The sequence below is a fragment of the Solea senegalensis genome, linkage group LG3 (genome assembly GCF_019176455.1).
Source record: "Solea senegalensis isolate Sse05_10M linkage group LG3, IFAPA_SoseM_1, whole genome shotgun sequence".
Classification (NCBI taxonomy): Eukaryota; Metazoa; Chordata; class Actinopteri; order Pleuronectiformes; family Soleidae; genus Solea; species Solea senegalensis.
Genome location: NC_058023.1, coordinates 27,729,264 through 27,744,246, shown reverse-complemented (window position 1 = coordinate 27,744,246; position 14,983 = coordinate 27,729,264). Strand labels below are relative to the sequence as shown.

At 42.6% G+C, this 14,983-nt stretch overlaps 1 protein-coding gene across 4 annotated transcripts; it reads right to left on the bottom strand.

Annotated features, from left to right (window-relative positions):
- Positions 1-62: 62 nt before the first annotated feature.
- pphln1 (periphilin 1) lies at positions 63-14,979 on the bottom strand. Of its 4 annotated transcripts, none has more exons than XM_044020981.1 (12): positions 14,881-14,979; positions 14,163-14,215; positions 13,774-13,838; positions 13,251-13,466; positions 12,913-12,977; positions 11,980-12,096; positions 11,412-11,590; positions 11,159-11,245; positions 10,207-10,242; positions 9,394-9,449; positions 5,428-5,574; positions 63-966 (listed from the first exon to the last, which is right to left on the bottom strand). In XM_044020981.1, coding segments are annotated over exons 2-12 (1,242 nt in total). In that variant the 5' UTR covers positions 14,164-14,215; positions 14,881-14,979; the 3' UTR covers positions 63-693. The 4 variants fall into 4 exon arrangements, with proteins under 4 accessions (XP_043876916.1, XP_043876914.1, XP_043876917.1 ...); XM_044020979.1 differs by having other exon boundaries at positions 14,912-14,979; XM_044020982.1 differs by having other exon boundaries at positions 11,418-11,590; positions 14,912-14,979.
- Positions 14,980-14,983: the final 4 nt, after the last annotated feature.

Sequence of the window (14,983 nt, the reverse complement as noted above, 5' to 3'; positions counted from 1 at the left end):
TGTCATAATAATATTTAAACATGCATCTCGAGTTAGCGACAAAAACAAAGTAACCAAAATGATGTGTACTAAAACCTTCAGAGACATTTATTTGTGCAAAGCTCGGTCTCCATGTAATCAAAAATAATAATAATATTAAAAAAAGCTTTGTGCACGTTTTTTTTATGAAGGATATAAACTGTGAAAAGCAAACTGAGACAACCTGGCGTTTCTTGACAGTACGAATTTATACAAGGATGTTGAACTGTTGCAAAGTTAGCAGCATCAAGTCATATTTGTTTGAGAAAAACACATATATTACAAAACAAATCAATCTCGTCTGGATTTTCTTACAAACAAAAGAGAAAAAAAAAATCCGATGAAAGAACATCATACCCATATTAACCATTTTTAACCACTGTGCCATGAGAAAAGTCACTTTTTAAATAAACAAAATGTATTGTTGACTTATTTTAACATTGAACACCTTTACACGGAGAACCTGACAGTGAAAAAATGCTCTGATCAAAACTAACACTGATAATTCCCACAGATAATTCTCTTCATGCCGAGATTTTCTTCAAATTGCCGTGCCGTCGAATTGCCTTCACAGTCCAGCGTTTCTTAAGTTTATCAAAAGATGTCCGGCTGTTAAGTCCGGCGGTTCTACCACCTTCAGTCTTGTGTTGACGGGAGTGGGACGGGCCAAACGTGTCAGTAAGAGGAGCTGTGGTTCACTGTCGTCTTTGAGAGTTTATGACCTGCCAAGGATGTGGACGCAGTGGTTGAGTCACAGACGGAGGGCTCCGTCTGCCGGACCACGTCGTCCAGCTCGCAAATGAAGAGTTTGAGGTCCTCGAGGCAGCGCTCGCGGATCTCTCCGAGGTTCTCCCTGAGGGGAACCTGCAGCTGCTTCTCCAGGTTGGGGTCTTTCGCGACCAGCATCTTCACCACAATGCCAAACGTGTCGCAGTCCTGGCGGTACATCTGGGGCGTAAACAGGATATGGACAAATAGTGTGAAAATTCCATGTAAAAAAAAAAAAAAACACATTTACAACCATTTGCATGTTGATTTAGGTCTAGAAGGTGTCGACGGGCAGTAGGTTATGAGCTGCAGGAGGAGAGGCTTTAACTGAGGAGATGAAAAGTTGCTCCCTTCCTGTTTCACCTGTCGCCTAGGTGTCAATACTCGAGTGTCGCCGAGCCCGGGCAGATCACGCTGGTGTTAACACGCATCATCTGGTGTCAAACGATAAACACCCATCCTCTCAAGTTTAACGAGGCCCTTTATATAGGACAGGGTAGCCCAAGATGCAATAAAACCTTTCTTCAGGAGAAGCTCAGAGGCGCATAATAGGTGTCTGAGGGACAATGAGGAAGAGGTGTTGGGTGTCTTGATAGGAAGCTGCTATTTCACACCAAATATCCCCCCCTCCAAAGAAATGGAGGGAGTCTGCTGCTTCCTCAGTTTGGTTTTGCAAAAATACTAAAATAGGCTTGTTTCAATCTCATATTCCCACACATGAGCTGGCAATGAAATCACAGAGAGAGAAACCAGAGTCATTTCAAAGGGACGGTAAATGCTTCCGTTTTCTAGGGCAACTCGAACCTCTTTAAAACACGGTGTGTAAACTCCTACGCACAGAAAAACAAATCCACACCACAAAGCACCACTTATAATCCACTGGTGTGGATTATAAGGAATAAAAGCAACTTTCAAAGTAATTATAAACAGACTTCGCGAGACAGGACTGCAGCTGATAACTGTTTTCATTATTGGTTAAGCCCTCGAGGACTTTTCTCCTTCAAATCCACAACTATTTATTTTCCAATGGACAAGAGGTTCTGCAGTGTACTTAAAAAAACCTTAGAAAATGATGTCATAATTAGTAGCTGAAACAATTAACATCAACTATTTTGATAATCGACTCATCGGTTTGAAGCTTTCTTTTCATGATTAAAACAAGATTTCCGATGGTTTGAGCTTCTTAAATGTGAATATTTTCTTCATTTCTTTGCTCTGGATAACAAAGAAATCATTAAAAGTGAATCACTTTGGTTTGTGGACAAAACAGGACATTTGAGAACATCCTCATTTCCAGGTGTGACGAACACCGATCCACATTTTGTAAGGTTTTCCATTATTTTACGGACCAAGCGGTGAATCGATTTAACCGAGAAAATAATCGGCAGTTGCAGCTCTAGTTATAATAATGATCAAAATGGTTGCGATGATAATTTCTATTAAACAATCAAAACACATATGACTATGGTGCATTTTTCAGATGGAAACCAAAATTGCTCCACATATCTAAAACAAACACGCATGACACACAAGGACCTTCTTTAAAAACCTCTCTGGAAAGTGCAAATTTCCATTTCTCTTCAGGAATAGGGAAAAAACCTATACAACACTAACAATCTCTGGACCGTCTCCTCTGTTTGTCTGGGAATGAAACTATTTGTATCTCCACCATGTGAGGCAGAGTTTCAGTCACTGGATACAAACCACCTCGTTCTACCTCGCTGGCTGATAGCTCAGCGAAACTGTCAAAGACCAAAACAATTACAGGAATCAACGCAGACAGCAGCCCCTCTTCTGGGCGTTTCTATACATTCCTCGTGTACAATGAATGGTCACAACAGTCGGACTAAGTACAGACGTCACGTTCTTGTCATCTCCCCCCGCTGTGTTTCATAAACAAAGTCCTTCTAATCTCGTCGGTGTCCCTCCGTCACCTCCAACAGCTGATTACAGTGAATTTGGTCAATTATCAGTTCTCATAAAAGGAAGCATCTAATCAAACGTGCCGACAACAACTTCTGAGGATGCGAGGGAGAGTTGTTCTTAGATAACAGAGTGCTGAAAATGTATATCCTGTATTTGAGCACGCTTCCTGAAGTACCACCCTTGTTATCCAATCAGGAAGGAAAGGACCGGTTCTTGAGCTATGGGCGGGGTCGATTGAAAACGCCCCCCTCTAAAAATGTTTTCGAAATGCAAAGGCGGGGGAATTGCTTTTCGTTAATCCAGAATGAGCGTGTTATATATTCCTAATCAGGAGCTGGGGCAGCTGTACAGAGGCCGCCCTTTGGGTCCACTTTGATTTTACAGTGGCCCACAATGGACAAAACTAAACATATGAGGAATATCCAGCTGCAACATGCAACTTTCACTGATAAATGTTGTGAAATTGTGCATTAAAAATAAAATCCCTCTCGTTTTCATGGCCTTAAAAGACCTTTTACACGCTAGACCTTTAGAAACTTTAATTTCCCATAAGCTGTTCAACGTGCATACTGTGAAAAAAATGAGAGCGATCTTGTCTGGCATCAGAGATACAAGGAACAAAAGAATGAAAAGAACCGCGTGCATTAAAATTAAGTCCTCGGTGAGACAGGGACCGTCTGACTTCACTCACTGCTGCCAAATGCGTTTAAATTCCACAATAAATGAAATAAAACGCCCTTTGTATCTCGGGCCTAAGGTATGAGGAGTAAAAACATAATACCCTTTATTGCCTCTCATGCCTTGTGACACTTCAAGCAGTTAGTCTGTGCGGCAGCCAAAGTCAACGTCGACAATGAGAGCGGATTCAGGTTGAATTTCAGCTGAAGAGTTGCACACACACACACACACACTCTGAGGCAATGGTATTGCACTGCCCGGCCAATGATCCGAAGCCCAGCTTGCGATCTGTGAAAATTCTGGAGACACCGAGAGGAGGAACCACCGGACAGAACTGTGTTTGTGCCCCCGTGTGTGTGTGTGTGTGTGTGTGTGGACGAGATGGCTAGACCTGATTGGGTGCGCGGAGCTAAACATCTGGCTGACACTTGTGAAGCGGGCAAAGCGCTGGGTGCAATGACTTGGCAGAGCACAACGTGAAAGCGCCGTTTCAGACTCCAAAAGAAAAGTGCATTCTGAGCGAGATGACGATTTAATCACGCCAGCCACGACACACAAGCACGTTTGTGAAACACTTTGACCACTAACCAACCATGACAGTTTGAAGTCTCTCAGGTTTTTGACTGAAGGTCTATGTACAAATCTAGTGGGGAAAAAAGACCCAGAGAAAAAGCAGATACCGGGCCACATTCTAAATCTGATAACTTCTTTTTCTAATCAGTGCAATGCTGGATTGTCCGCACTCTCGACTGGACAATCCAGCATTTCAGAATTCCGAGAGAAAACTGCCAAGTCACACACTGCTCACGCAAGTCTCCAAAGGAAAACTGCCGAGACTGTGGGTCGTCGAAAAATGGATATTTATCTAAACAAATCAGGAACAGTGGAATGAAAACCTGAAACTCCAGACGCCTGTGAACGTGGAACACACTGTTCTCCCTCCCCGGCTTATCAGTTTAAAACTGTTATGGTCTCGCTGGAATTGAGGGCTATAGCAGTGAAGATTACATAAATGAATAAGGCGATCACAAACGAATACCTGATAATGTGACTGAAAAGTCAAAAACAACCGAGCTCAAAAGGTTCGTTCGTACCGAACAAGGAGGCACAGATGGCGGAGAAATAGACAGGCCATAAAACGCGCTATAGGCTGCAGCGTCAGCGGCGGTGTTAGAACAGCCTGTGGGCTCTGTGGTGCAGCTCCATGTGTGAGCACAGCGAGCGCTCCGGGGCAGAGCAGGCTCAGGTTTAATGGCCCCAGTAAAGCAGCGGTAACGCTCACTGGTGCAGGAATTGCCTTCATTAGATAGCCGAGCAGAGCTGGAACGCTGAGCCTCGGGGTGGTTTTGGCTCAGTTAAATGGTTCGCCTCCCAATTTATTGAATGTGCAAACGCGTAGTCTGTCTCAGCTGCACTTGTGTTTCTGTTTACGTGTCCTTGTGTACAGGGCTCCAAATGTTTGTGTGTGTACTGTCTGTGCACACATGTAAAGTATAATGATGGGAGATTAACAAGAGCCACCAGGGAAGATGCTGGAAGAATTTGAAATCCACACTGTACAAAAACCCGGTATCTGTAAAAAATGGCTGGCGAAATTTCAGGACGTGCCCACCACTGTGGCTAGTGAACGGAAAAAGGTCATTTCCTGCCTTGTTCGGCGACTCTTCTGTTCACGCCTGTCCAGTAAAATCCCACACGCGTGACTCAGAAAACCCAAGGCCATCGTATGTGCAGCAGCATCGCACGCCGGAGGTGGAGTTCGTCTCATGCGCGGACCGCGATGTTGACGTTTATGGAGACGTTTTACAAACAATTGTAAAAATCCCATAACACCACCAGACTGAATAAAATGCATCACTTTTCATCAGCTCATAATCAGTACAACAAGGCACTGTATATGTCATGTCATGATGAATGAGTGGTCAAACCTTTAAGGGAACATAATATGGTCACACGCCAGTTGCTGAAGTGTTATTTCAACAGTTATTTTAACCCTTTCTCCAGTCAAATGTACTGTGTCAAGTGTTAGTAAGGCACCTTCTCAATCTCCAGGGCTTTAGCTGCAATGGCCAGGGCTCGTCTCTCTTGGAAACTTTCTGTCGGCTTCTGGCTAGACTCCTCCTCCACAAAAGGAGCTACTACGGGCAGCTCCTCCTTTTCCGCTTCTGGCGGGTGGTTCTCCTCCTGAAAGAGGTTAAAGATAGAGTTTTTATGACTGAATAAAACTCCAATCAAGAAGGCAGAAGAGACACAATGAGAGCAGAGAAAAAATGTAGGTTAGCAACTTGACCGTACAGCCACAGATCATCGACGCAGCGCCATGATCTGACCGACGGACTACAGAAAAGACGCGGTCGATGAAGCGTGTCGCGTGGGAATACTGGAGCGGATAGCAATCGCTGCAAAAGTCAAAGCACACTCTTTGGAAGTTGAGTGCAGAATAGATGTCGAGTTACATCTACTGCAAATTGAAAAATCGGGGGATTCGTATCATTTGCGGCACCGAGACCGACGGCGTATTACGTGACACGACCTCCGCACAGCGCACTGTTATTACTTAGCAGATTATGACAAGAGCCTGGCTTAGTCATCGAGCGAATGTTGTCAATGAAACAGACACGGGAGCACTTTTTGTATCTTAAGAGAATCAAAAGTCTAGCCAGATAAGCCATGGTGGGCCTTCTAATGGGAAGACTGGAAACTAGACTACCCATAAGTAGCAGTGTGAACGCCAAAAGAAAGAGCAAAGAGGATAAATGAGCCCAACATTGGTTTACCACACTCAGTTTTTTTTCTTTTCTCATTTCCCCGATACTATTACTAGATGAAGGCCAGGGAGCAGAACTGCCGGGCCGTGACTAAAGTCCACTCAACGTTAAGGGAAACGTTTTAAATCTCTGTGTGACGGCAGGGGAGAGAAATTACAGGCGACGGTACATCACAAAGCTGAGTGCGGTCTTAAATACAAAAGGCACAACTCGTAAAAAGCGGCATCTAATTATTCCTCCATCAAATTCCTCCCCTGAAGCCAAACTGCTTTATGTACATGTACAATTCTGCTCGTCGGCCTCAATCCCTCCTTCACCTCAATGAAAATAATAATCCGTGTGTGCGTCCTTGTCAGTTGACAGGACTCAGACCTACCTGGGAGAGATGTTTTAGTCTATATTTATAGCTTGGCAGATGAAATGTACATTTAGATGAAAGTGGCGGTAGGTGAGGAGTAATTTAATTTCAATGTAAAAAATTGGACTTGTACTGCATTTCACATTTTGATTTTCCACGGTAAAGAACATTTGTTTTAAGGCAATTCCTTTTCCAGATCAAAACCAGCGCCACAGGGAAATTAGACATCTGAGACACATCTTTCCTGTTGGTGGCTTGAGATGAAAAATCCTGCACAAATATTGTTACACTGTCAATTGACAGGAATGTCGCTTTGTGTAAAGTTGCAATCTTCCAGTGACCTTTTCCCAGTTCTAGCCCATGCTCTCTTCACCCACACTGGACCACCCTGGGGTCACAGCCAGAGTCCAGGCTGCTTTTTCATTCCTCTTTTTAGTCTTCTTCTGTCTGGGGTGGCTCCAGAAAGCCTGCATGTGTTTGTTGAAACACCGCAGCAGGCAGAGAGAGAGGCCAGGGCCATTAGTGCGAGCTTTACTGGGGGCACAGAAACAGGGCTTTCATCTCGGCCAAGGTTATAGGTTTGTGCCCTCAGAACAGAGGAACAACAATGCACCACGGGCTACATCAAGTGTCCGTGTGTGTGTGTGTGTGTGTGTGGAGGGGAGGAGGATTTCGCGGAAAACTTTGATCACAGCAGTTGACGGGGTGGAGGAAGGTGGCTCTTACAAAAAAAAACGCACATTGAGGAGAAGAAGAGGAAAGGACCGTTTTCTCCGGAGCAACGTGTAATTTCGGATGCATCGCGGGACGTCCATGAGCTCACGCTCGTTCATTAGAAACAAAAACAGAAAAAGGGTCAACTTTCAAATGACCAGCACGCCGCCCTTTAGAAGATCTATGGGCTGCTAATGGGATAAGTAACGACACATTGTGGACATTAAAGCAACATTTCACCATAAAGTTTTATAGGCTTTGTGATCAAAGTGACGATATAACTTGTAAAAAATGTTACAACTCAGGCACATTATGAGAATGTTAAGTGGTTTTGCTATGCATGTGAACCTATATCATTTTAGACATTTACTGCAGTGGCTACAAAAAGGAGCATAGCTTAAAAAAAGGGGGAGGGCAAAAACAGTCCATCAGCAAAGACCGAGCTGTCATTTTATCCCTTTTTGACTCAAAATTGCTTTTAACCAGCAACAATCACTCGTGAAGCAACTGTTACTTAAGTTATTTTGAATAATACTGTCAATTTTAAATTGCCATATTGTGAAAATGCAAAAAAGTCTAGTTTATATTGTCAGTAGTTCAAGAAATTACCTTGTTTACCTTGTTATTTAGTATACAGTATTAAATACAATTCTGCTAAGCTTCACCTTTCTTTGTAATATCATTTGATATTCTAACAGCAACATAGAATGCACTGACTAATCAGGTTTGTTCATCAAACTCATGGAATTTCTGCTTGAACAAAACTGTGTGTTATATCAAGAGGGAGATAAATGCACATATTTGGTCATAATTAGTCAAGAGTGTTTGGTTTTAAGATAGATTTTGGATTGCTTGTCTTGGGCTTAATTCACAACGTTTAAAAGTCGACTGCAAAGGATTCAAGTGATCCAATTGAGCACTTAATACTGTCTCTGAAAAAGAACCCTGTAATCACACACAACCTTTTTAAAAGTCGTCAGATGATGCAAATGCTTGCCATCTATACTTTCTCTTCTCTTCCATCCATCCATCACGTGTGACAAGAATACGGTCTGAGACGCGCAGTTAGCCAAAACACATCTCAATGAGTTCCTCTGGGACTAAGATCATGTGATAAAGTTTTACTTGGGCTAGTAAGTTACTAGCCTCGTCACTTCTGGGTGGCCAGTGCCAGATGCACCACGCTAAGCCTAATCACATCTGATACTATTTACTCCTCGGCATTGGTTATCAACAAACAAGCAGTGGATACCTGCACTCAACACTTTCGCCCAAACAGTGAAAGTCTTTTCTTTCTAATAGCAGAAGAGGAACAAAATGTCGTCGTCACGCGAGCCCTCTTTCCCGCCGCCATTACTTTCTTTGTGTGATTGAGGTCTGCTTACACCACAGGTAAACAAAGCTCGGGGACTTGGCTTTCATGCTCGGTGCGAGTACCACTTTAAAACCCATTAACACACTTCAATGGGACTCCATGTTTATTAAAGGGATGGAATTTAAGAAGTTCCAGGTGCATCCTGCTGTACATCGACAGACAGAGTCGGTGGTACACACACACACCAAAAAGTAGTTGGCTGGATTTATAGTAGGGCTGTCACTTTTTATCTGAAATTCAGATAGCCGTTTGAACTTGAGGGACTACGTTAAAAGTTGACCCTTTAGACCTTGGTCAGTTAAAATTATAAAGCACAGAACCACACCAGACCATATGAAGTAATTACCACATTGTCCAGCAGGGGCTGTGAAAAGTGGTCTTAGATCCACTTTGAACATGAAAACTAAAGTAACGAACAAATCTGTGGACTCGCATGCTCACTTAGCTTTCACTTAGCCACCTAAGCGAGGCAGCGGAGGCAACATAACAAGAGATCAATCAACGGTAAGATTAATGATAAATAATGAAGTCACATGTGGCCGGGGGGAAATATCCATACGTCTTCAGAGGAAAACAATGTCACGTAATATTTGTTTCAACTCAGTTGTCGGAGTACGTGACAGCTGTAATTTATAGTGTGGAGTTCAGAGATTTATATTCATGAAAAGAAACAAAGCGTTCTTGTCTTTTTTTTGTTCAGTCAAGTAAACGTAACATTGCAAGTACAATAACACCCGTACCGCACTGTCGAGAAACCAATACTTGTGAGTAAAAGATCATCATCTCACCTTGATTGATACCGCACTGTGTGGCGAGCCTTCTCTTGACAGACCAGGAATTTTGTCTGAGGAAAATGAGAGTGACACGAAAAGGTTTATTAGGGTGAGACGAGAGTGGATGACAAAAAAAACTAAAAAGATACCAGCAAGAGGCAGAAATTAGCGAAATAAAGTGGAAGATTAGTGAGTCTAGAAAGTGACGGGGTTAGGACTTTTTGGCGGCACGGTCTGTAAACATGCTGAAGTTTGGTTTCGGGATCCAGACAAGCACCTACGGCTAGAACATCTGGAAGAATAAAGTGGTGGATTCACTGTAAAACATTATGGACACTGCCTCCTCTCTAGTCACTCCAGTACCAACAAAGAAGAGTAATTTTGATAGCCGAGTCCTTCCAGCAAACATGAACTCCTAGCACCTAGCAATAAAACCAAAAACCCCCGGGGTGGAAAGGATGACTTCAGGAATATCCATCAGTCACCCTATACCCTCTCTCCTCTCCTCATCCACACACGACCCGGTGGCATCTTTATTAGGCTTGACAAAGTGACAGACAGAACGGAGAGGAAGGACGGCTGCTGGACAGATTAGAAACGCTCTCCGTCTCGCTCAGGTTACGCAGAGCGAGACTAGGTTAAGTTTAACGATTTTAACCTTTGTATATTTTTTTTTGCACAACAAATCCTCTGCGTGTCCTCTCATACTGTCGTCATGACTTTCTATTGAAAAGAAAAAAAAAACAGAAAAAAGGCCAGAAAATGGTAGACGACTGCAGGACTGTGACTGATGCAGCTTTTCCACCCCAACCACTCGACTGTACTCACCGGTCATCTTGCTCTGAGAATAAGACTCTTCATATCCTGTAGGAAGACCAAACCATAACAGGTCACTGCCTGTGCACATGACAACTACACTCATTGATCCCACAGCAAACTTGCAATCATGCCAACTGCTCGGACAGACCGGTAAAAAAAAATATGATCGATGGATGGACCTCCAAGAGTAGAGCATTCCAAAGCGTTTTAAAACACCGGTCATCTAGCGGGAATCTGTTCCATGGTCGACTACACTTCACAGGCAAAACGAAACCAAACAAATGGAAAGTTAAAAAGAAGAAATGGCTAACACTGAAGATGGGAGAAGGTTTCAACGCTTGTGGAAACGAGGAGGTTGGAAGATGAAGCAACACAATGTACAAAGAACATGCAGTGAACAGGGAGATACTTAAGCACTTTTATACTTTACAGTCCAGTGTCAGTCAGATCAATAATATACGTATATCAGTCTGCCACTGATCAATACTGCTAATTAGATATTTCCCACTTTTCCAAATACTTTGACCGCTTTTATATCGACTGTAAAACATACTGGGAGACAGTAATTTTCAGATCAGATCAGATTATAAATGATTTAGTGCGTTGTTAAGTGAACGGAGAATAATCGTAAAAAGTGCTAATGTATCTCCCTAACAGGAAGTAGAAAACGTTTCCTAAATAGAACACACAACAGCAAAAGTACCACATTTTTCAAATTAAAACAAAATTGGTGAAGCAACTAACTTCAGACCTGGGTGAAATAATTGTAGGACATTATTATTTTTGCTTTAATATTTTATATAGGATTCAATTTGAACGTAGTTAGTCATTAAGTATCTTCAGACATTTTGTCCTCTGTCTTTGCAGCTTTAAAATTTAGAAAGCCGAAAAAAAGCATGCGAGAGACAATCTCCTCTTCACCCAGGTCTAAGATCATGTGCTCATGGCTTCATGTACAGACCCAAAGTGTCATGTCCACTCTGTTGAGTAAAGAGCGACCCCCAGAGGTGCTCAGTAGCACCCGCGTGACCCTCTGGACCATCTGAACCTAAAAAGCCAGTGAGCCAAATCATCAGTTACGGACAGACAGTGAAGTAAGAAACAAATAAATGAAAGGTGGGGGAATCAGGGAGTGGGGCAGACACTTATGCGGGTGGTTGTACTGAACTGAAAAGGCTCCATAGGACGATGGGGAAACTAACAATTCTACATACTCTTGCCTTGCTGTGAGGGAAATGGCAGGCCCTTGGCTCTGTCGGGTGAGTAGCCTCTGCTACTGACGCTGGAGCCTGAGCGGCTGTGAGGGGAGCGGGCCGCCTCACGGCGAACCGGAGAGCGTTCTCTGAGTGGAGGGAAGGGAGCAGCTTTTCTTCTGTAATGGTCTCTCTCCTCTCTGCAAATGCACAGGAACATGTAATCTGACATAATCTGAATTACATCTAGTGTTTCAGTTGATGACAACATGTATTTCCCCCCTATCCACCACTACTGATATTGTTCTGTGACTTTCAACCTGAGCCCTTTCTGTGCTGACAAAGAACAATGCTGCCCTCTAGTGTTTATAATGTTCACTGCACAAAACACATCAAGCATCAGATTCAGTATATTCTACTGTATATAAATAACATTTCTGCCCCTATACTGTTACATGCATGAAAAACATTGCAAGTTTTTCATTTCATCCAAATAATAAACCAGTTACAGACATTCGCTGAAATGAACAAAATGCTGTTAACAATTATGGCACATGGATTACACATGTGTAGATGTATTCACTCATACCCTCTATCCAGGTTGAGAATGGCCTGCACTAGTGTGTCTTCTCCGCTCTCTGGAAGCGATCTAGGTGCTGGGTAGATGCCCTGATTTCGTATGTTATGAGGAGGTGGAGCTCGGGCACTAAGGAGATAAAAACACATCAAACAAGTGCCATCTCGTGCAGTGATAAATCATTTAAATATGAACATTTATGACCGAAAACAGAATTTATGTCCACACGTGTTGGTGGAACTCATCCCCAACGCCCTCAGCAACAGAGATTAAATCTCTTTAGTCTCTGTTTGTGAAGTTTTAAGCAAACTTGAAACATGCATGCAGCCAAAGTTAAAGAGGGCCTTTTTCTCATGTCATTCATGCTGAAGAAAGAGAGAAACTAACTAACATAACATAATAACATAAGTTACACTTGGACCAGAGTGTCAAAAGGACCTCTACTTATACCAAACTCACAAATGAAAACACCGATATCACGTGTGAAAATGAGTTATTAGCTTGCTAATAACTGAAGGCCAGTAAGTTATGAAAAGAAAGTCAAGAAGTCACCATCAAAAGTATGCACTTGCTGGTCTATTCTATGTATATTTTTAGATTTAACAGGTCATGCAAAGCATGATTTACTGGCACTGAAGGTTCAACCCTGGCGAAAAGACGCCTGTAAATCTGTCAACTTAAATCTCTTGCCTGAATTTCTAAACACCCTGACATTGCTCGTCTGAACACTTGTCTAATGGGCTGGGCGAGACACGAGACTGAAAGAAATGTGTATAAGGTGCGACGGGCGAATATGGGTTCGAGCAGACAGTGATTTATGGCTGCTGCTATGTAAACATGCATTTAAAAACAGGGGTGGTGTGAAAACAAGACTCCTGCAGAGATCCTGCCTCCTCAGCTGAAGCAGGGGATTTGTGGCAAACATTGGGAGAAGGAGAAGTTTACCTAAACTCCATAGGCCTTCCTCCTGTGTGAGGCTCCTCCCTGGGTCCTCTGTAAGGAAACTCCTCCTGCAACAAATATGTCCAAGGTGCTTTAAAGTGCAGGTTTTTCTACATGAGTTGATGCGTCCTTAAGTAAAAACTAACATTTAACTTACATCAATCCATGTCAGCTTTAAGTTACTTTAAATCTTCAGTTATAAAAACAAATGCAACAGAATGACAATGAACGGAATACAGTTTAACAACCTCTTCAGTTAACAAGTCAATCAAATGTTAATTGTTTTGCCATCTTCACAATTGCTTATAAGAAGCTGTATGCGAGTCATATATTGCCCTCACCCTTCTTGAAGGTGGAGGGGCGGCTCGGCGTTCGCCAGGGAAATGAGCGTTGTCGCCGTGGAAGCCCCTCTGATCTTCATGGTAATTTCGGGGGCCACCACCATTAGGGAAAAAGCGGGGCCCTCCTTCGTAATCGTATCGGTTGTAGTCATCTTCTGGCCTGCCAAAGGGGCCCCTCCTGTCCACTGCTCCACCAGCTCGTGGATATGATGGCCCCTAGAACAATGGATTTGACTTATTATTGTTGACCACTGTTCAAGTGAATTTAATTGCATTAGGATTATAAACCTATTGGCCAAAAGGCTCTTAAAATACCGTCATCATGTACTTAAACTTTAACTTGGTCGACTTAAACTTTAACTGTTCTAATAGTTTAGGACATTGTGAACCTCCTCTTAATGACACATACTGGCTTCTTGAAAAACAGATACAGATCCTTATTGTTTTCTCATGTGCATGCACTAGAATATGATAAGCGACGGTCAAAAGTGTTATCAGGATAATGGACTCGGTTCACACTCACTGGTCTCTCATTTAAGAACCGGTCCTCATACACCTCCCGTATGTTGCGGTCTCTCCTGTATGTCACTGAAAAAAGCAGAGTGAAAGATGTGCAGGAGTGGGAATCACAGGGTACCTCACAATATGATATGTGATACAACGATCCTGTGATAATCACTATATTGCAAGACAATGATATCGCAATACATCACGATATCAATCTAAATATTCACAACAGAGAACAATGTGCATAAAGTCATGTATGATGGGGCATCCTTGACAGGTTTCTCCACCATTACCCCGCTGTAGGTGGAGACAGTGATATCATAATGATAAAATAAAACCAGGACAACTATTTACAATTTCACAATGCTGACTCCCCCCCAAAAAATAAATAAATTAGAAACTCACTTTTTGATTTAAGGAGGATGTTTCTGTGCGTTATTTAGGATTTTAGGCACAACCTGGAACACAGACAGGGGAAAAGGTTTGAGATAAGCGCACTCTAGCCAATAGTGATGTGACAATTTCAACAACAATTGGATGAGCTCTAAGCAAACAGGAAGCAGAAAAGTAAATAGGACTTGGCTAACATATAGGACAGTGGATACACAGAAATGTGTTATGTAGTAGTAGTAGTCTTGTAAATACTGACCACACAATATAGTATTTGCAGACTCAGTTTAGGCATAAAATGAGAGACTGTGGTCTTTAGCAAAAGTATTTTCCAAATCGTGTGCATAATTTGAAAAGTGCTCTACTCAAAAAAGTACATGAATGCATCGTGTAAAAAGTACATTGGGGGAAAAAACATAACATAGGTAGCAGTGTATGACTGAGAGCCGGATGTGGTTCATCCCTGCAAACTACATTGACCGATAGACTAACATCCTTTTAACCAACGGCGCTTATATTTAAGGACACAACACTACACCGACGAGTCACAAAAACCAATACAACATTTTCTGTGGCTGATTGAACCGCTATCTACAGTGGCAGCGAACAACTAGCCTGGCTAACTAGCTATCATCCATGTCTATAGCAACACTTTGCACGTTCAATGTATTATGAGGTTAGCTTAGCGTTACTGCAAAACAAAAATGACAGATAAATATGTGGGATAAATTACGGTCTTGTGTGATAAATAAACGTGGAATAACCTCCGGCCAAAACGCACGGTAGTCCACACAGAATAGCAAAACAATCTTGCCTTCTTCTCTCGGCTAGTTAGC